The sequence below is a fragment of the Sceloporus occidentalis genome, unplaced genomic scaffold (assembly GCF_023333645.1).
Source record: "Sceloporus occidentalis isolate IW3139 unplaced genomic scaffold, rSceOcc1.0.p SCAF_29, whole genome shotgun sequence".
In the NCBI taxonomy this organism is placed as follows: Eukaryota; Metazoa; Chordata; class Lepidosauria; order Squamata; family Phrynosomatidae; genus Sceloporus; species Sceloporus occidentalis.
The window spans coordinates 8517135-8539208 of NW_028317009.1; the positions used below are offsets into that span (position 1 = coordinate 8517135).

Here is a 22074-nt window from a genome sequence, read left to right on the forward strand (position 1 = left end):
CAACCCACCACTCGTACTAATCCCTAGTACGAAAAGGTCCCCCCCCCCTGTGATATGTCCCAATATACACGCTCTCTTCATTGTCATTCCACCCATGCAAGATATTAATTAACACTGATTCCCCGGCAGTATTCACCTGACATGCGCGACCCTAGTGGTAATTCCTTATTTCTTGGCACTTAAAGCTACCCAGAGAGAACATATATATATATATATATAATATACATACATACATACATACAGTTTCCTGTACCGGGCTTTACTCGTAAGATTTTGTTTTTTTAAAGGCATTATGGTTTCTGACCTGCGGAGCTAGCACTCTGAGGGTTCTTGGTGTACCTTTGGATCTCAGGGGAATCCTAGGAGGGCAGAAGGACTCTGTTACCAGTTCCTGAGCGCCGCTAGGCTTCGGCTTCTGTCGTGTTGCCAGACTGAGGCTTTGCGTAGACTGCCGCTGTAATTACGAGACGGTGTGTCGCTTTAAGTAGTAGGTAGAGAATTCTAGAAGTGACCGCGGGGCTGAAACCTCATGGCCCCGTCTACTGGAAAGCGTCACTGCTCCTCTGGTCTTCTCCACGTCTATAATTCACAAGCCACAATGCCTTATTTATACAGCAGAAAGCATTCATTATGTCTCACATCTGGAGTCACAGGACCGAAATTAGATTGATTTCCCTTAGAATAAACACAGCGAGACATAAGACGCCTTGTATCGGGCTGCTACGCGTTATAACTGCTGTCTGAGGTCGACGCTCTCGTCTCTCGTGTAACTTTTTGGGTATCGTGACTCTGTGAAGCGTCTGAGAGGGGGAAATTATTAGATCTTTACCCTCCTTTTATGTTGGAAAGGTGCCCGTGATTAAAGAATCGGTGCGCTGAAGCGTGGAAGGGACATGTTACCCAAATTCAGTGCGTTCTAGAGCCCCACTTGGAGGGATTAGACTGTTGTTCAGACCTTTCTGGGTTCAGTGTTGTGTCTGCTGTGAGCTGCAGGGTTTAACTGGGCTTCATAAGATTTTGTAGCTGCAGAGTTCCTGTTGAGAACAGCCTCCCAGCAGAAGTGGTAGAGGTTAATACAGCGAGGCGGATTTTAAACGCGCATGGGATAGGCATACGGCTCCTGAATCTAAGATGAGACCAACGACTGATTAAGGTTCCAGTCTTGACAGCAGGGAAAACTGGCAGACTAGATGGGCAGGTTCTAGGTTTCCATTGGAGTTAACGGAACCTGGAACATAGAAAAAAAAACACGCCTGGTGGCTCCATTCTTGAGTGTTTAATGTTCTTATATTCTGTCTTCGGTTGACTTATCACTATATTCTGAGCCAGGCATGGACAGTGGTACAGCATAACTCATAACATCATTTTGGTTTGCGTTTCATTGCTTTTTCTGTCGGTCACACTCATACTTTCTCTTACGTTCTCACTCTTCATCACACTCTTATACTAGCACTCACTCACTCATGCTCCTGCTCTCACACTTATTCTTGCTCTCACTTTTCCACATTCACTCACTCTCATGTTGTTTCACCCTCATTCACACACTCTCTCACGCTTATTCCTGCTATCACAATGTCTCTGTGTCCCTGTCTCCTTTCCTGCAGCTCCGCTTCTTCTATTGGATTTTTTTTCTTCTTCATTATGGTACCAGGTCTGCTGACCAAAGCCTCCCAGAGCACTTCGTCAAAAGGGCGGAAGAGGTAATGCACGGAGACTCTGCTCCTTTTAGGAAACACTCCAGAAGGCCTGGTCAGGATTATTATTATTTATTGTTCTATATAGCACCATCATATTCTGTAGAGCTGTACAACGGGATTCTGATGACGCGCATTTCATGTACCACTTCACTGAGCCGTGTGGAGACTCGAGGGGCGCCACTGACGTCACCGCTCTCCTCTCTAGCCCCCCGACAAGCTTTACTGAGTCTCAGTGGCTCAGTGAAAGGAGGCAAGAGAAGTATAAGTCGGGACAGCTGGCAAGTATGTAAATCTGAATGAACCCTTAGGACTAAGTTCAGTGAGCTCCAGGAAACTGCTTTAGTTCTTGTTTAATCCCTAATAAAATAATGTTGTGGCTTTTAGGTTCTCTCAGTCCCCTTTAGTGTTCAGTTGTAGCTCTTAGTGTTCAGCTTCTGGGTTCCTGAGCGATGGTGGAAGCTGCAGTAAAGTGCCTGATGCAGGAAGGAGGCTTCAGAGGAAGCTGTGGGGTTCAGGCAGTTGCCGAGCCGTAGGCTTCGAGCTGTAAGTCCGGAAACAGCGCAGCGGAACAGAAAGTAACTGTTTGTTTGCTTTGTGCGTCCTGTGTGTGCGTTAGTTCCTGCGCAGGAACAATGCCACATTCCAGCACACGGCCTGATTGTACGCAAACGCTATTGCAAAATCCTCATTCTCCACTTTCCTTCCCTGTCGGCTGTTAACCTCTTATCTACCAAGTCCGTGCACGTAAACGTACTGTCTGTGATAGGCTAAAATGTAAGGCAGACTTCTGCTGGCTGGCGGTGCACGGTACGGACTGTATGCTCTCAAGCTCTTCTTGGCTGGCCCTGCACCCATCTTATTAGTTATTGATCGGACAACCTGAATACTTCTTTCACAGTGATCGATTCATCCTGTTAATGAATGGACAGACTGCGTGTTTTTTGTATCTTGGGTCACTTTGTATCGTTAAAGCAGAGCCCGGGGTGCTCAGGTGCCGATTATTTCATATCCCGTTCACTTTGTCCCAGTTCTCTTCATTCCGCTCCCTGTATTTACTAATGATGTAAGCTACCCTAATAAATCCTTCTTACATCTCTTCCCTTCTCTTACTTTCTTCTTATTATTATTATTGGAAAATAAAATGATTTCAACAAAGCTGTGTGATTATTTCCTGCTGGCATTATTTATAATATATATATATATCATATTATTTTTAACAAAGGGTATTATTATTATTATTATTTTAATTTTTTTGCTATAAAAAAAACATTTTGGGAAAACACTACATGTAAAAAAACATTTTTTGTAGAAGAGGAGGAATGAGAAATATTTCTCTTAATTATCTATTATTATAAATACTCATAAGAAAATACTTTTTTAAATGTAAAAAATTATTTTTTTTCACTTTTTTTTTTTTTTTGTTTTATATATTTTTTTTAAAGACAACGCCCCTCCATTTGTTGCCCATTACTGCCCGTCTGATTATCATTGTATAATTTTTCTAGCAGAAAGCGGTTCTAAACTGCACGGATTGGCCTATGTACCAGCAGATATAATGTCAGCACGTAATAAATATTCCGCAAACCATACCTTGTTCGTACGCATCCGTTTCGACCCCCATGGTGCGTTACAAACACAAAGGGTTAAAATACCAGGGTTAAAATTCATGTATTAACCTCTAGGTCTCAAAAGTGCAAAGACTCCTGTAAGAATCCCCGGGGAAGTTCCTGTTATTTTAAGGAAATGAAACGAGGTCGGCTCCTCTCATAAAACGTTAACGGAACAGGATCAGGAATTTAGGCTTTATCCCTTTTTTTGTATACTTATGGTAGAATGCCGTGTCAACACTCAGACGGCGCAAAGCCATAAGGTAAGACCTCGCGGAGCAGTAGATCTCTGTCACGTGATGGGTTAACGGGCACATAAAAGAAAGAAAATATAGTTGAAAAACTTTTAGAGTTCAGAAAGTATGTAACTATTTGGAGTTTCAAATATAATGTTTATAAACACACATTTATTATTAACTTATTATTATAATAATAATGAAAACATCTTGTTAGAGTAATTATGTAGCGGTGGAATGAAGTCAGGATAGATGTGATTAAAAGGACCTTAAGAGAAAATGATGTCATAGGGGAAAGCAGTGATTTGGGGGCTACTTGGCAGATGAAATAAAATCACAATAAGTTCCCATTTTTTTTTTTTGCCAGTTTCGGGGTGTTTCAACCAATTTATCTCTAATTATAAAGTGGCTGTTTAGTGTGATGGGTAAGAGCGAAGTACCCGGGGGGGGGGGGGCGCGGTGACACAAAAAGTGCATCTACCCTGACGGCAACAGCTGCCCTGTGACTCTTGCATCACCCGTTAGGATGACATCACGGTGCAGAATGGCAGAAATCCTAATTATTATAGTTTCTAGGGCTGAAATGGTTAAATAGAGCGTCAGCGTTTGGAATGTCTGACCAAAACGAAAAAATTGCATCAGGACGTCTTGCATTTTCCAGCCAACAAAAATCATGCCATACAGTTTATTCTGCAGCAGCAGAGATCTTATCGCTTCTCCGTCTGGTTGCACGTCTGGGATGAAGCGCTCTGTGCCGCGGTGGGAACCACTCCAGTACGTTCATTATTCGGGCTTCAACACAAATGTCTTTCCACATCCATCCATCTATCCGTCATTCTGCATTCATCCATCTATCTGTCCGTCATTCTGCATTCATCCATCTATCTGTCCGTCATTCTGCATCCATCTATCTGTCCGTTCTGCTGGGGAAGGCTTAACCTTTCCTTCCATGGACAACACATGAATTGCACCCCTCTGCTCTGATAAGCAAACAAACCTAAGCAGGTCTCAAGGGTTAATCGTATGAACAGAACACAAAAGCTATTTCGGTTGCTATGGCAACAACCTATCGGTGCATGTTTTAGTGTCACATGGCAGTTAAGGGTTCCCGGAAAGAAGGAAAAAATGGATGCAAAATATTACATGATGCGATAATTCATTCTTGGGAGGGTTTGGTTATTCCGCAACGCTGTGAACCTCAATCGGATATGAAAGTGTAAAATCCAGCATCTTCATTCTTACACACATGCGCAAGACTTATAATGTAAATGTAAAAAATAATACAGATTGATTTTCTCGGTAATGATATATGGAGTGTTATTCAATGAGATACGTTGTTTCTTTGGGGTGCTGCTGGGGCTGGTTACTGGGGTATCCATAATTTTAGATCATCCGTGGGATTTGTCCTGATCCAGCCCATGGAGAGAAACTCTGGAAACCCTTCTCTCCCCCCCGCGCGTTTCGCGTACATTAATACAGTAATCGTTTCTTGGCTCTTCCCAAGTTCCTTTCGCAACTTTCCCACATCGAAGCAGACGAGAGGAGTTAAGTCAGCGTTTTACAAGTAATGATCCACGGAGGAGCAGATGGTCGCGCTTGTTTTCAGAGATTGCGAGCGCAAGATGGATATGATCTGTCCCAGAATCCTCCGAAAAATATCATGGCCGCCCCGCTGCAAGATTGATTTCTCAGCGGAGTCGTCGTCGTGGGAACGTGCCGGTGCTGCGTTCTTGGTCGCTGACCCAAAGCCAAAAATTCTACATTGAGAAATTATTAGGTATATTTTTTTAGGGTGTCTTAAAGGGACTTGATAAGCAATCTTTCCGTATGAATGATCTTGCAGAATAATCTCTTTGGTCGCCGTATGGCTGAAATATTACGGCTCACAGCCCATGTACATCCTGGTGCTGGGGCAATCGCCTGCCCCACGCCGTAGGTGGTCTCCGTGTGTTGTGGCGGAAGGTTTTCCATGGGCGATACCGTGTAACTCTATGTAGCGCTGGCGTGTCTCCATCATGTGTCTCAACCGTTCATGAAGCTCCAACAGAGCTTTAACGTCTATACAATGTGCCTCACGCAGTTTATGTCCCGCGCGTAGAGTGCCATTTAATGGATGGACCTCTTTGAGTTGGTGGAACAAACTTTGAAGCTTCTTTTGTCCTCACTGGTCCTCCACACCCTGGCCGACTCATGTTGAGTCCATAGCTGAGTCAATATGGTGTGCAGAACCAAAGTGATCTGTGTCTTGTACCCAACTTGTGTGCCCATTTTTTGTTGTCATCCTCGTCCAACCCGTTCAGTATTGGTCAGCTCCTACCGCGACTCAACAAGAGTTAAAGTTGGCTTAGAAAAATATTTTCCCAAACTATTTCGCCCAATCACCACCCGCCTCCCCTGCCTCTCCCGCATTTTTCCATAATCACATTCCAAGACAAGCAAATACACATCGAAGCACTGCAGGCTTTCTTCACAAGGCTTCTTTCTTGTCTGTGGTTTTTCGTTGTTTTTTTTATTTTTAGAAGGGGATTTTTTTGTTGTGTTTGGTAAAACGTAAAGCGCCATCATGTGAAACGGTTTCAGTAGACGTGAAGCGTCCCACCAAATGGAGCTTGGTGAGGGTTCAACACTGTAGACCTTCTGAGGCATGCTGGGTGATGTAAGGCAGATCATGTGAGGTCAAAGAATGGGTGTTGAGCATACGCTGGGGCTTTTATTCCCCGGATACAGAGTTTTAACTCTTGGCTTAGGTAGGAAACGTTTCAGAAATCTTGATGGACTCTCAAAACAAAAACACTTGGCCACCATACTGTTGACCAAGCGTCTTAGAACGTAGAACCCATGTTCTCTTGCGTTGAGTCGCCATTGGTTTATCTAGAACTCAACTGGTGGCTGACGTTCCACGGCTCACCTTCTTTAGGAAGAATGTGCACAGTTTTTGTGGACTCTTGAGTTGGTTCCAGGCCCTTCTCCATGGGACCCGATGGACCTCTTCTTTTGAGTTTTGGCTTGTAGATTCTGCAGGACTTTTGCAACGTTCTAACCCAACGCTGGGCAGAGACTTTCATGTTCCAGAGGAAGCAATCTCGCATAAACGTTATCTGTTATTTTCCGCCGCCACCTGCCAAGGGTGACAAACAATTCTCACCCGCATTTGCCGTGTAATCATCAGAGAGACGGCTGAATGCACCTGAAACGCGTGTTGGCCGGTAATGATACGCGGGGTTCCTGAGTCTGGGATCGGTGGAGCTGTGTGTGTGTGTGTGTGTGTGTGATATCTGAGGAATGTGTTTGCCGAGATAAGTACAAATAACCCCTTAAATGTCATGGAAACAAGAATGCAGATAAAAAGTCTTTTCACGTGAAAGGTTAAACCAGCAATAAACTGGAGCGCTGATATTATGCGAGCAGAAGAGGAGAGATAATTGTAGAGAAAGTCGGCAGTCCCTGTTACGTGTTTTTCGCTTTATAACATCTTGTCGGCTCACGCTGCGCATGTTTCTTTGTTAATATTTAACGGTATTGGCGTTCGTATACTTTTACATTCACACCTACAAAATGATCCAGCACTGGTGGAAATGCACACATATGCCTCCCCAGAAGCATTATTTTTATGCCTGTGTGGGGAGGAATAAATTCGGGGTGTGAAGTAGAATTTCTAGCCAAGGCTCACAAAGATCAGGAGTAGTGCTCACTGTGCCGGGACATTCGGTTGCCACAATGTTGCAAAACCCAACAATAAAAACAAATCCAACATAAATAACTATGTAAACACCAAAACCTATTACAAGGAGAGCACGCAAGGAAAAAAAAAAAAAAAGATATACAAAGTAAATCTTTATTAAACAATGATTTAAAACAATATATATAATAAAAAAAGCATCTCGGCACCAAGACACATATAGGAAGGTACCTATGAACAGAGCCACAGGACTACAGGAACGAGGAGGAGAATACGTATGCATATAAAGGAACAAATAAGAAACACAAGGATGACCACAGCGATAAAGTGAAAAGGAACAAATGAAATAACAAACAGCAAGGGTGCATCGGTGCTCCAAAGTAACCAACCAACCTAGAAACAAGGCTGAAAACAGCAAAAAGCCTGGTGATGAATGGTGCCAAGTCCAACATACATTTCACTGCAATGAGCTTCATCAGGGGGCGTGGCTAACAGCGCACCTGGTATACCTATTTATATATCTGAGCAGCCAATAAAAATGACACATGTCAGATGGACACTTGCCTCCTCAAATCACACGTACCTCAGCCATAGGGATGGATATATACACACCTGATGAATGATGGCGGTGATAACACACATATCACCTGATCACATGTTGTGGTCATATGACCGCTAGTATGGGATCATAGACTCCAATGAAGGAAGTAGCATAAACCCCCAGCTGATCACCTCTAACGGTGATAACAAACATGTCACCTCATCTCATATTGCGGTCGTATGACCGCTAGTGTGAGAGTATAGCTGCGCATGCGCAATTGAGAGAACATCCAGATTTAATACTGACAAAAACAAACAGTGCACGGTTATAAGTAGACCCCATTTAGTTATCTCTCCCCTTTTGCTAAGTTGCTGATTTTTTTCTGTTGGTTCGGGAGTCTTTGTCAGTTCCCATTTCATTTTGGGAATTCAGTTTGGTGATCGGGGGGCATTAAATGTCTTTAAACCATGTAACATGTAGTAGATTACCCCCTACTCCTGGGAGTCGGATTAAGTCATTGAGGCATGGGGGGTAACTCTGTCCTTATTATACAGTAGAAGAGGCCATGGTGTGGTGAGGAGTGATTTCTGTATGGGGGGGGGTTAGACCACCCCATTGTTGTTCTGCGCCCTATTTAGTACTTTTGCTACTCCTTTTGTGCAGGGTCGCAGTGGGTAAAGACCCTACAGCGCCACGTTCGGCCCGCGGGCCATTAGTTGGACGGCAGGGATCTAGAAAAGTTTGCTTTGGGGCTTTATAGCCGCGTGAATCCAGGACCGGGAAAACAGGAGAGAGAATGGAGAGTTGGGAAAGGCGACTCGCGATGGAGTCACAGCTTCCTGTTGATGGAGAAGTAAGTCTGAGTCTGGAGGGAGAGCGTCACGTCCTCCTCTCCCGAGGTGAGGCATAGTGTTACGCCAGAGGCAGACCAGGCACGGGTCTAGAACCCCAGCATCGCCCATTCAAGGGCATCACATGCAACCTGTAGATTGCAAGCTTGTGAGCCGAGCCGTCTTTTCCTAATGTATCACGTCGTCTTAGTCTGTCGGACTCTTAGAATGTAGGGACTGCCTGAAGCGCAGCGGGAATACTTGGTGCTATAGAAATAAAAGATTATAATAATAATTCTCATTTCATGAATATTTTTAGTAAATGTTCCCGATGATCCCGGGGGGCTCGGGTATTTAAGAAATGTTGACCCCCTGATTTTAATCCAGATTTAAGATGTTGGCCGTGCGGCGTCCTGACGCCCAGCGGCAGCCGGAGTCCGAACGCTGCTGGTGGGTGAGAGAATAGGTGCAGATGGCTTCTGTGATGGTGACGTGACGTTAACCATTTGAAAGCCAGAACCTGGTAAAAGGCAGATGAAACCAATAGATTGTCAGCTCACCGGGTCAGGACCCTCGCCTCCTTCTGTTATTAGTATGTGTTAATGTGTGATAGTGTCACTGCCTTTGTCTATTGTAACGGTGCTACGGTATCTGCTGGCGCTATATAAATAGGTGATAGTACAGCACAGGAGGCACGGAGCTGCTAACTCAGTACTTGGGAGCGTTTTCACCCAAAATCCCAAGCCGTGCCACCTGTCACCGAGGAGCCCATCTGTGTCTGATACTCTTCATCCAAAAATAACAGGGTAATAATTCCTTCCCACGCAGAGCCGCTGAGGAGTGGGTGGTGGATGAGTGGAACAGCCTCCCAGCAGAAGTGGTAGAGGGTATTAAACATGCATGGGATAGACGTACGGCTCCTGAATCGAAGACGAGACCAACGACTGGTTAACTGTCTTTACAGGAGGGTAGACTAGACGGGGGCCGGATGGGGCCGACCTGCCAATGCAGTCTATGTTGCTTTTGGTGGCCGTGTAATAGTTTGCTTTGTCTCGATGCCGTGCGACCGGTTAAAGAGTTCTCACTGTCTGGAGGATTTACTGAGCAGCCCTTCCATTTAAGGTGCGTGGGGTTTGGGGGTCCGCATTGTCACGGACGCCTGATCTCGCACACAAGCTTAGCGTTCGGGGAATAATCAGGAAACAGGGACCCCCGTCCGCCGAATCCCCTTCCTTCCCAGCCAGGATGTGAACTCGTACTGGGGGTGATGGGGTTAACGATTCAGAGATATTGGTTAAAGAGGGGGGGGTATATGCCGGGGGGGCATGCCCGGTGTGGGGGGGGTATGCCCGGTATCCAGGTATTTAAGAACCGTAGGTTTGCTGCTAATGTCTCCCCTGTGGTAGCTGCCATAGCTCCTGTGGTTAGGGTGGCAGTCTCGCCTCCCATCGGCGTGTCAGTGTCTGTTTTCGTGTGCTCACCGCCTGTGTTTTGTTTCTTGTCTCCGCAGGCATTTGTATAAAATGTGGGAAAGGAGTTTACGGAGCCAGCCAGGCCTGCCAGGCCATGGGAAACCTCTTCCATACCAACTGTTTTACCTGCTGCTCGTGTGGTAAGTCCCGCTTTTTTCCTGAAATGGTTTTTGAAATTATTTCCGACAGAGTAACCCGAACGCTCCGTCTACCAACGGCAGACAATGTCAATAAAATCCTATACGTTGGCGCGTACGTACCGGCCCCCTCTAGATACGGTGACATTAGGTACAAGGTGGTGGCTTCAGCCACATCTAGCCTTGGAGATAACAGGACTGGCTTTTAGAACCATTTTATTCCTCCCCTCGGTTTTATTCGTCGGAGTTTTTGGCCCCGGATCCGAGCGCCCGTCGTATATCAGGCTGTATAAGTGATCCGCTCGGAGCTGCAGATCATATTATCGTTTATTCCCGGCCCCGCGTTTCTTATAATAAATGTAAGAACAAAATGACCCCTTATCGAAAATCTCTGTTGGAGTATTTTTTTTTTGCCTGAAAACCTTACTTTTGGTATCGCCATGGTAACCTCATGATTCCCAGCTTTAATGGATACGGTAAGACGATGTTCGTGACAGGCGAGGAGTGACCGCTGCCCAGTCACTGATATATATAGATACATATATAATGTATATAAACATATATAATATATAGGGTATATAAACATATATAATATATAGGGTATATAAACATATATAATATATAGGGTATATAAACATATATAATATATAGGGTATATAAACATATATAATATATAGGGTATATAAACATATATAATATATAGGGTATATAAACATATATAATATATAGGGTATATAAACATATATAATATATAGAGTATATAAACATATATAATATATAGGGTATATAAACATATATAATATATAGGGTATATAAACATATATAATATATAGAGTATATAAACATATATAATATATAGGGTATATAAACATATATAATATATAGGGTATATAAACATATATAATATATAGGGTATATAAACATATATAATATATAGGGTATATAGCCCTCCTGAGCCTTTGTTTCTATTGTGGAATTGTTATGTTTTCGTTATGTCCTCGTTACACATTGTACAGCGCTACGGAATATGATGATACGGATTTATATATATATAGAATATAGAATATAATGGTTGTTGGTCTTTTATTGGCTCAGAGAGGTCTCCGGTGACTCAGTGGAACGAAATCCAGGGATTAGACCTCAGGCTTAACAGAACCAGTCCTTGTAGACAACATGTGTCCTCCTGCCCCCAGTCCTCGTGGATGATGTGTGTCCTCCTGCCCACGGTCTTTGTAGACAACGTGTGTCCTCCTGCCTTCAGTTCTTGTGGATTGCGTGTGTCCTCCTGCCCCCCTGTCCTTGTGAACGACGTGTGTCCTTCTGCCCCCAGTCCTTGTGGATTGCGTGTGTCCTCTTGTCCCCAGTCCTTGTGGACGACGTGTGTCCTCCTGCCCCAGTCCTAGTGGACGGCATGTTTTCTCCTGTCCCCAGCCCTTGTGGACAGCGTGTGTCCTCCTGCCCCCAGTCCTTGTGGACGACGTGTGTCCTCCTGCCACCAGTCCTTGTGGACGACATGTGTCCTCCTGCCACCAGTCCTTGTGGACAGCGTGTGTCCTCCTGCCCCCAGTCCTTGTGGACGACGTGTGTCCTCCTGCCAACAGTCCTTGTGGACGACGTGTGTCCTCCTGCCACCAGTCCTTGTGGACGACATGTGTCCTCCTGCCACCAGTCCTTGTGGACGACGTGTGTCCTCCTGCCACCAGTCCTTGTGGACGACATGTGTCCTCCTGCCACCAGTCCTTGTGGACAGCGTGTGTCCTCCTGCCACCAGTCCTTGTGGACGACATGTGTCCTCCTGCCACCAGTCCTTGTGGACGATGTGTGTCCTCCTGCCACCAGTCCTTGTGGACGACGTGTGTCCTCCTGCCACCAGTCCTTGTGGACGACGTGTGTCCTCCTGCCACCAGTCCTTGTGGACGACGTGTGTCCTCCTGCCACCAGTCCTTGTGGACGACGTGTGTCCTCCTGACACCAGTCCTTGTGAACGACGTGTGTCCTCTTGCCCCCAGTCCTTGTAGACAACATGTGTCCTCCTGCCACCAGTCCTTGTGGACAGCGTGTGTCCTCCTGCCCCAGTCCTAGTGGACTGCATGTTTTCTCCTGTCCCCAGCCCTTGTGGACGACGTGTGTCCTCCTGCCCCCAGTCCTTGTGGATGATGTGTGTCCTTCTACCCCCAGTCCTTGTGGATTGCATGTGTTCTCCTGCCCCCAGTCCTTGCAGACCCCGTGTGTCCTCCTGCCCCCACTCCTTGTAGACGTCGTGTGTCACCGCACACCGTGTAATTTATTTAAAGCTAAAGTAGAAGCTGCAGTATGAAACCCCCGGCAGTCACGCGGGCTCCGGTGCTCTTTGCATGTTGCACGGGCTCGTTTTTGCCGTCCGTGGTCTCTTTGAAGTTCCACGAATCCACTCCGGGGCTAATAATCAGTCTGCTTTGGGATTTTCTCCGGAGTAATCTTGGCCTCGTTCATCTGCATGAAACATTTAATATTCGGCGTTGGCGACCTAGCTGATTGCATAACTAAGTAGCGCAAAAACGAGGTCGCTCCCTCCGCTGCGCCGTGAAGCTGGAACACAAACGGCACATGTGTGGGGGTGGAGTATTGTACCACGCTGCGGAATATGATGGCGCTACATAAAAAAATACATAATAATGATATTATAGCTCAAGAATGGGTATTACTGTAATAGCCCAAGGGCATTTGTGGCGCCAGCTCTTACACTGTAAGATGTAGAGTCATGTGGGTTTCGAAGACCTCAGAGGTCTCTTCTTCAGGAAAGAAATCGGAATACAGCCAGTCGCAGAGACGATATTTAAAGGGCCGCCTTTCATAAATGACAACGGTCTGCATGGTGACCGCCATAGAGGTCGCCGCTGAATTCCAGCTACATGTGCATTGAACGCTAGGTTTAGTGAATAAAGCCCTAGGAATGGCTGCGCTTGTGTCGTTCGCTCTTGTGCCGTACTGTTGTGCTGTGTAGTGGTTCTCTCCACACCCTTTTGTGTGACCTTTGGCTAATTGTGTAGCGCGAGGTGCTCTGCATGTACCCGGGCACCTTATTACTCGCTAATGACCGGCCTCCTGTAGCATTTAACGCGGAATATTATTATAATAATCAGAAGAACGTTGTGTATTCACTAAACAGCGCTACGGAATTTGATGGCGCTATATAAAACAATAAATAATAATAATAAACAGAAGCGGCTGCGGCCCGTCTTTAGATCCACGTCGTGCCTCCGTTCCGCTAAAGGGACTGATTTTCTGCTGTCGCTCGGGAATGTCTCTGAAGATTCCCTTTGATTTTACTTCCAACAAAACTTTCAAAGGAGGGTGAATGCGATGCGCAATTATTTAAAAAAAAACAAAACGGCGGACCCAAAATATCTTAGTTTTGAGCCACAGTCTTTATTGGGGGGGGTTTGTAGATCAGTGGAACAGCCTCCCAGCAGAAGTGGTAGAGGCTAATACAGTGAAGGGGTTTATAGATGCGTGGGGCTGCCTCTCCTTGTTGTGACTCCTGCGGAGGTAATTCCGGGTTCTGTTTATAAATTCAAAACAATTGTATCGTTTCCGGATTATTCTACACATTGTTTCTTTGTTTAGTTTATTTAGTATATAACATGGCAGGTAGTGTGCTCGGCTGGACACATCCCGAGGGGCAACTAGTGGAAGTGAAGGGAAAAGGGGCAAAGTCAAAAGGGGGGGGTCTAGAGAATCCCCTCGCATTAAAGCGCCCATGGTGGCTGTTAAGATGCAACCCCCATCATCCTCATCATCAGTAGTTTGCGCTGTTCTCGCCATAGCCGGTGAGGGATCTGAGGAGCCCAGAATGCGTCTGTTTGTTTGTCTTTGTTGTTGGCGGCTGTGAAATTCCTCTTGTGAATAATCATCTTATTCATTCGGGCAGAAAGGAATCCCAGATTTACTTTCCAGACTAACTGTGGCCGGCGCTCGCTTAGGAGAGACTAAAGATGATTTAACTCTTTACTAATTAAACTCACACTCCGCGAGATTCTAACCGTTCTCTCCAACCCTCTGTGTTGGGCGTCTTAGATTCAGGAGCCGTACGCCTATCCCATGCATGTTCAAATGCCCCCTCACTGTATTAACCCCTACCACCTCTCCTGTGCAGCTGTTCCACTCATCTACCACCCCACAGCACCTCTTTGTGCGGGGTAGTTAGAATTCCCGAATAAAAAGGCAGTATTCTTGCAGGGGACGGAAGGGCCTCTCCCTCGCTGGGTTGTCAGATGCCTCGGCGGGCTCTGAATGAATAGGACGAGTCAGTGACCTCAAGTTTCAGGAATGCTGCGTATTTACACTGCGCTCCCTCTCACCGCTTTCCGCTGTGCTCTCCCTCGTCCCGGCTCTCTCCCCCCTGTCCCCTAATTTGCTTTTATGTGTGTGTACATGCTTTCTTTTGTCGCCAAATTGCACATTATTTGCGATGGAACTTTTAACTTTTATTAGGAATCCGTCGGGTTTCCTCCCCGTTCTATGATGTAATACCCTATCGTTACCCCTTGAGTCCTGGTTTTAACCTTTTCGGTGCCAGCTGATTTATTCTCCACTCCTTTGGCACTCGATGATCACCCGGAAAAATGTGATGGGAAATTAACCGCTTCACCACCTACTAAAAGGCATTGTTTCCTTGGAAAGAGGGACATTTGGCCCAATTTTCACTTTTTTTGCTCAGTTCCTAGAAAAGGTTAAGGTTTTCCTGTTTTGTGAGATGTGGCCGGGGTGAAGGAGCTCGCAGGATGTAAGCTCCGCTTTATCAGTTCTGGCTCTGGTTAGTAATACCTTGGAATGTGCCGGTTTGTATAAATAGTTCCCACGGCCCGCGGGGGCGACGATAAATGCGTCCTGTCTTCTGTCCGCTGCTGATAGCGAAAGCCCCCGGCAGAATATTTGGGGCTCGTATTGTCTCGGCAGGCACCCTACCTGCACCCCGGCCGTTCGGTTAGCTTTTTATCGGGTGTGCGGGATTAACGTACCCATCCATATGAGGTCAGAATGAATTGGGACCGGGGATCATGATGTCACACCTCGTCTGGAAACGCACCCTCCTCCTTAATATTCCCTTTTATAGCGTAACCGGCCGGTCGCCGTGTCCTCTGCGAGTTATTAATTAGCGCTGCCGGAACGTTCTATTCTTCATGTTGAAACATGAAATTCCACTGCCGCAGTTAGTACCCTACGGGGCGTCCCCGACCGCAGCGGGACCACGGAGCTCTGATTTTGGGGCGTCGCGTATCCTAAGCCGTGGGGTTCTTAGTGCCCTTAAACGTCACCCAAAAGGTTATATCTGCGCTTTAATTAAACGTGCATGGGATAGGCATACGGCTCCTGAATCTAAGACGAGACCAACGAGTCTTTACAGCGGGCAGACTAGACGGGGGCCGAATGGGGCCGACTCTGTGTTTAATTCATCATATAACTCGGCCCGGAGATATTCGCACTAATGAGAGCCTTTTAAACTATCTGGGTTCAGGACAGGAACCTCGTTGCTGCATCTAGGGGGCTTACAGTATATCTAACATCATCTGTTCTACCACTCTGGGCAGGAAGCTGTTCCAGGTAACAACTCCACTTTGTCTGAAAATACGGCATCTATCGTTTCTTAAGAGTGTTTGCCCCAGGAACACTTTGGAAAGACATTGCCCCCCCCCCCCCCCCCCCCGGGGTCGCTCACATGTTCAACTAACCAGTATCCTAGTCCTCTAATTAATAAAACTAACCTGTTATGTTAACAAATGTAATAAAAAATGCATGTTTTTTCCCCCCAATCCCAGGTTCTTCCCGTGGAAACTGACAATCCATTAAAAAGCGATAAAAGATTCCGTTTAAATCGTATGTGTTTGGAAAATGTTAATTTTATGTCCTTCGTCCTCGCTCAGGGAGAAGACTTAGAGGCAAAGCCTTCTACAACGTCAACGGGAAGGTCTACTGCGAGGAAGATTTCCTGGTAAGTCGCGATCGCGTCGGACTTTGTGGGATAAATTATGCGGAATTTTAAAGAATGGATTTATTTTTACCGATAAAGCACAAATGACCTTAAACTACAAGACAGAAGTGACACAAATGCCCTTTCTTTAGTCGTTCTGTCTTGTTTAGGACGTAAGATTTCTCTCCGTGTTTCTGTTCTCTTCCATCTTATCGACTGCTGGTTTAACAACCGGTGCAGGAATCAGGAAAGTTTAATAAGATGTTTGCATCCAGTGTAAGGATCGCTGTGGCGTCCGGCTGGGGTCCTGTGGTTGTTAAACAGTTTTGTTGGACCCCCCGGTTCCGTGATTATGAGACCCCTCTTTTTTTTTGGCTGCCACTCATTCGTCCAGAAATGCAGCTTCCGACTCTCTCTCTCTCTCCTGGTGTTATTAACATACTTTCTCCCCGGCGCCTTAAAGGGTTAATATCCCTGCCCCGCTTGCGGGTTCCACTGGCAGCCGGAATTCTGAGCAGAGTTTTGGAGATCAGACGTTTGAGCCTTCCAAAGAGCGGACCTTGGAAGCTGGCAGGGCTTGAGTTTCCCCCCCACATCTGGGCACCGCCGGCACTGGGGAGGAAGAAGGGTTTGTCTGCACTGTATCATCCCTACGTACAATGGCCCTTTGTCTGCTTCCTGACTCCTATCACAACTGGCCATTGTGGCCGCGCGGATCCACTGTCTAAGCCCAGACTGAAAGAGCTGCCATCTGCATTGCTTTAATACAGACTGCGGAAGAGAAGGGGGGGTACAAAGAAAAAAAAAAGGATAGCCCCCCCCTCCCCACTTGTGTTCTAAACCCGCCGGGTGAAGAGGTTAATGAAACATTAGTTTGAAATGTCGAGTTAAAGGACTGATTTATTCCGGAAATCAACAAAAAAAATTATTGAAGGCAGGACATTGTGTTTTTTTCCGCCCCCCCCCCCCCCCAAAAAAGCGAAACGCATCTGCAAATGAAGAGGCAGCTTTGTCACTGAGTTATTTACGTGGCGGAAGCCGCAGCAGTCTTGGCTACCGGCAGGGCCATCTGCAGGGTGAGGTGGTAGTCATCGGACAATAAGACTTTGCTTTTTAATTAACCTGTTCATTTCTGTATTGCCGCCAGCCCGACCTTCTAGCTCTAAAATTCAGATATGGAAATAAAATGTGATGTGACCCGGACCCTTTCACTGCTGGGTCCAGGAGTTACTCCATGAAGGGTTAACGGAATCTGGAATTGACTACGTCACGTTATGGTGTTCGGTTGTCCGCCTCTTAAGGTGCAAAAAGAAGATCCCATTTTAACCTCATCTCTGCTGGAGTGCGAGACTCTAAGGGTTAAATCCCACCTGGCCCTTCTCGCTCCGTCCGTGGCCATCGGAAAATAGGTTCCCCGAGGCGGGTAGGCTTCCCGCGCATGCCAACGCCGGACTTAGAATGCATTTGATCTGATTTGGCACGGGGATTTCACGTTCGTTCTTTGGAAGAAGAGTCGTCTCGTTATAATTAAAGCTTCCTATTAGCCTTTATTATATAGAAAGTGTCATGTGACGTTTTACCGCGGCCCCCGCTCTATTCATTTGTTAATCAATAACCGGCAGAAGGTCGGTGGCTTTGCTTATCAGATGACGGCCAGATGGTTGCATTCGTTTTGGGGAAGGTTCTGTATGAGCGGCGCCCCCCCCCCCATTGTCAGCGGACGCGCCTGATGTCCACGGGCTCCCCACCTGTTTACAGACGCCCTTCAGGTCGCAGCCTTAGGAAACCGTGTGAGCAGATGGTCACGCAGATACTTAGCGTGTAAACAAAGGATCCCAGGAGACCGGGGGTCTCAAATCAGGAAGGAGCGACGATCTTCCAGAGCCAATGTCCTAGCTCTTTGGGGGCACCATAGATTCTTCCGTATTATCGTCGTTTGCCCTTTTCTGGTCAATTTAAATAAGTGGCTAGTAACGTATAGAAAAAAGTCTGCCATGTCTCCCGAGACCTGACTTTGCTCTTTGACGCCCTGGTAGAAAAAGTTGAGAGACCCTTAAACGGAGAATGTTTGATCATTGGATGACAATTCTGTCTCGTTCATTAACGGACCATCGGGACTTCGATTCCCATCAAGCGCCATTTGTTGGCTCTTTGTTAGTTCTCGGTGAAAGTAACCTTTTTTTTAAATACAAATATATAAACTTACATAAATCTAGGATACAGAACCTATATCGAGTTATATCTGTTAGGTTTAGCAGGGGAAGCAATTTCTTGCTGCACGTTTTTTTTTTTCTCCTTAGCACAGTACAGTTTCCATGTCAGGAACTGCAGAGTGCAGCGAAAAAATGCTTCCCCTACATTGTTGGGGAAATAAAGTGTAATTCCTTCAATTTTTTGGTTCAAAAAAAGAAATGGAAACATAATTGCATGTAACTGTAACTGTAAAATAGTTAAATAAGAGCGGTTGGTATTTCGGTTTAGTGCAGACTCCACGAGAACAAAGAGGAGACTATGTGCCCCGGGGAAATGCTTTGTCTCGCTGGTTTTGTATGTTATTTTCTGCACAGTCTGGGGTTGATTTCGGTGACAGCCTCCCCATCTTCCAAGCTGTCAGAGATAAGATTCTGTCCTGCCGTTTGTCTGCTTCTCGACATCTAAAACACCCCCCCCCTCCCCAAACTCCAATTAGCCCAGTATCTTAGACTGTTTTTCCAACCACAAATTTGCTTAACGGAAAATTTCACATATGGCAGCGTAAGATTTTCCGCTCCCGAACCTGGTGGGCCAGACGTTTATTAAAAAAAAACCTGCAAATGTAAGAAATAATAAGGTTTTAAGGATTTATGGGGGGGGGGGGGCTCTCTGTCTGTAAATGTTAGTTTCATAAGTTTCTGGATCTTAAGCAATATACCAAGAATAAAATTAAAATATAACGAATGACGATTGTAGACCTGAGGGAGCTTTGCATTGGCAGACATTTAAACCCTGAAGGAAGAGGCGAGGGAGACCTCATTACTGCCCCGGGCGAGGGTGATACGTGTACCTACCGATGAGGCTATGGCAGAGGAGCCTGTGACCCAAGGACTGGGGTAACTAGCAACCCTTGTTGCCGGCAGTACCATCTAGGTAAGCAAGAGTGGGCTAAATATCTAACCCCATACTTGCACGGAGGAGCCCTCCTTGCCTCACTTCCCATAGAGAGTGATCGGGACTATGATGTCATCAATTCTGCTTTATTACAAAGTTTTAACCTCACCCCAGAAGCCTACAGGGAAATGTCTCGTACCGTGCAAAAGGGTGCTAATGAAAGCTGCAGCGGGCCTGTGGACAGGGCCGGCCCAAGACATTGTGCTGCCTGGGGCAAAGTTTGAAATGCTGCCAAGCCCCCCCCCCCCCCGAAAAAAAATAAAACTGTGAGAATTTACATGCAACAGCATAAAAGAAAGGTGAAATGAAACTATATTATGTCCCGGCTCAGCCTGGTATTAACCGTGACGGCCTGAGGGTATTATCCGTGCAAATGCTGTGGCACTCACAGGAGTTGGGGGCAGGTGCCCATGGCACGGGAGTTGCTTCATCTGGGTGCGGGCAAAGATTTGTGGGAGGTGGTGGTGTCTGCTGATGGTTACTGTCAATGTTTTGGGGGGCACTGATTTGTACCGGATGATTGGTCAGTGTGCTCCGGGAAATGTAACCGGGTTGGTTAAAGGACAGCATAGTCCAACCTGACGTTGGGGTGACCACATTCGCCGTGTTTTCCAGGACACGTATAATTTCTACATGTTGCTGACCAGCCCAGATAAAGCTCTGCCCTGCAGTATGGAAGGGAACCAGTTAGTCAGTTATACATCCTCCAAACTGCAGGGGCAGCGTTTTATTTGGGCTGGTCCGCAATAGGTAAACAATATGCCTGTCCTGGAAAACATGGCCGACGTGGTCACCCTACCTGAGGAACTTTGTGAAAGTCTTGAGACCTCGAGGTGACTTGGACGGAGGACACAGCGTAACGGATAGCCTGTCTGCACCTGAACCAGTAATGTCTCACCAAAGGGGCAACAAGGGTTATTTGCAACGTGATGTCCGTTTATGTCAAGAGCCAGAACCTAGTTTAAATGTTTTGGTCGTGGGCTTGATTTAACCCTTGGAGTGCTGGAGAAGAAGGAGCGGAGAGGGGGGCAGGTTCTCCGCTGTGCCTAAACCCTCTAGAACTGCTGGAAGAGACGCTCACCTTGTTACCCCTTTTGTGTGTTCTGGGGTGTGTGTAGGGCAAAACGATATAGCCACTGTTGCTATGGTAACAAGCCAGCAAGCTGCTGGGGCAATTGCTACAGAGGATAATATAGGGAGGGTCGATGAAGGCAAATGCATTGACTCATCAGCAAGGAACTGCCAGCCACGGAGAGAGTGAGGTGAGGCCAGGAGCCTGGGATCTCTACCGACGGCCAGGAGCAATGGACACAACGTTCAGCAGGACAGAGGAAAGGGCCCTTAAAACAAACAGTTCATCAAGTAGGAAGTTAATTGAAGGGTTGGAGGTGAGTGCTCGGCTATGGTGCGGGCAGAAGTGACAGCCATGCTTGTACGGTTGTGACTTCATGGCTATAACTTATCGCCTTTGTCACCATCAATGGGGAGGCGTCAGCAGAGCCTGTGTTGGGCTAATTGGAAGGGTTAATGTAGTTAGATGTGCTTTACAGCCCACACCCTTTACATACCGGAGCTCTGCCATACATTCATTGAGGCCATTAGTTGTGAATTCAGAATGCTCCGTCTGGGACATCTTGAGGACACGATGGGATCTGTCAGTCTTAATACATGAATGTCAACGATATAGGATTTTTTTCTTTGTTTTATTTTAAGTACCTGTGACATCTCTCTCAGACGCATCACACCAGCGTATACGTATTTTTTTTTGGGGGGGGTGGAAATTGAGAGAATCTCTGTCTGGAATATACTATGGATTATTTTTTGTAACATCGCCTAAAACCATCAAAGCAACAAGGACATTGAGGTTACCGCTGGCGACCCGCATGTTTTTTTTTTTATAATTTTCTGTGTTTCTCCACGTTTATTTTTACAAACTATGTTGTATATTCGGTGTCTGAATTATCACCACCTTTGTACACGTTATTTATTTTTGTGACATTTATCAGATTAAACTATATATTAATCCAGTTTCCGTCTCTGTGCTCTACCTGAACTCCACCTTCCAACAAAACCGAAATAAGCCACGTTACTGAATTGGTTTGAAACAAAAACATAATTTGGTGGTGGCCGCCGCGTACTATTAACTGGGTCTGGTGTTTGGAGTGAGTGACCAAAAGGGTTGGTATCTTTAACCCCTACACACCCTCTGTCTCCAATTACCCAATAGATAGCTGTGACAGTGTGTGTAAGCGTATAGTGTTTGTTGCTGTGTGGATATATGGTGGCAGTGCGGCTGTACGTATAGGTGAGGTTTTAGAGCGGGTGCCCTTCATTATGAGTCAGGAGCAGGCAGGCATCGTATGTCCACGAGGAGGAAGAAAGCCTGGCTGTCTCATGGTCTAACAGGTGTCTGACCCACCATACACAGAAATGCTGGTTCGGGGGCCCCCTTGTATAGCGTGTTATAGTGGCTGTATGTATATGTTAAGGTTTTAGCGGTGCATGTGATTATATTTGAGTCAGGGGCATGTCAAATATATACGGGAAGGGGGGTGTGTCCAGTTGTCTCATGGCCTAGTGGTTGGGCGTAATGCAGGTGATTCAGGAGATTGCTGGTTCAATTCCCTCCGGAGACTTCTACATAAGTATAAGTGGCTGCTAAAAAAAAATAAATAAGTAAATAAAAAAAAACCCTGTATAATTTATTTATTTTTTAAAAATACGTCTAAAAAGTTAAAGGCTAGGCGCCCACCCCGCTCTATCCCCATGATTTCTGAC

At 46.1% G+C, this 22074-nt stretch overlaps 1 protein-coding gene across 1 annotated transcript in view; it reads left to right on the forward strand.

The window, feature by feature from the left end:
* LOC149299283 (Wilms tumor protein 1-interacting protein homolog) overlaps positions 1-22074 on the forward strand; it is a 33657-nt gene that overhangs the window by 4480 nt on the left and 7103 nt on the right. Inside the window, exons 2-3 of the mRNA XM_089486543.1 lie at positions 10101-10202; positions 16103-16170. Coding sequence (XP_089342669.1) covers positions 10101-10202; positions 16103-16170 — 170 coding nt within the window. The remainder of the gene's footprint in view (positions 1-10100; positions 10203-16102; positions 16171-22074) is intronic.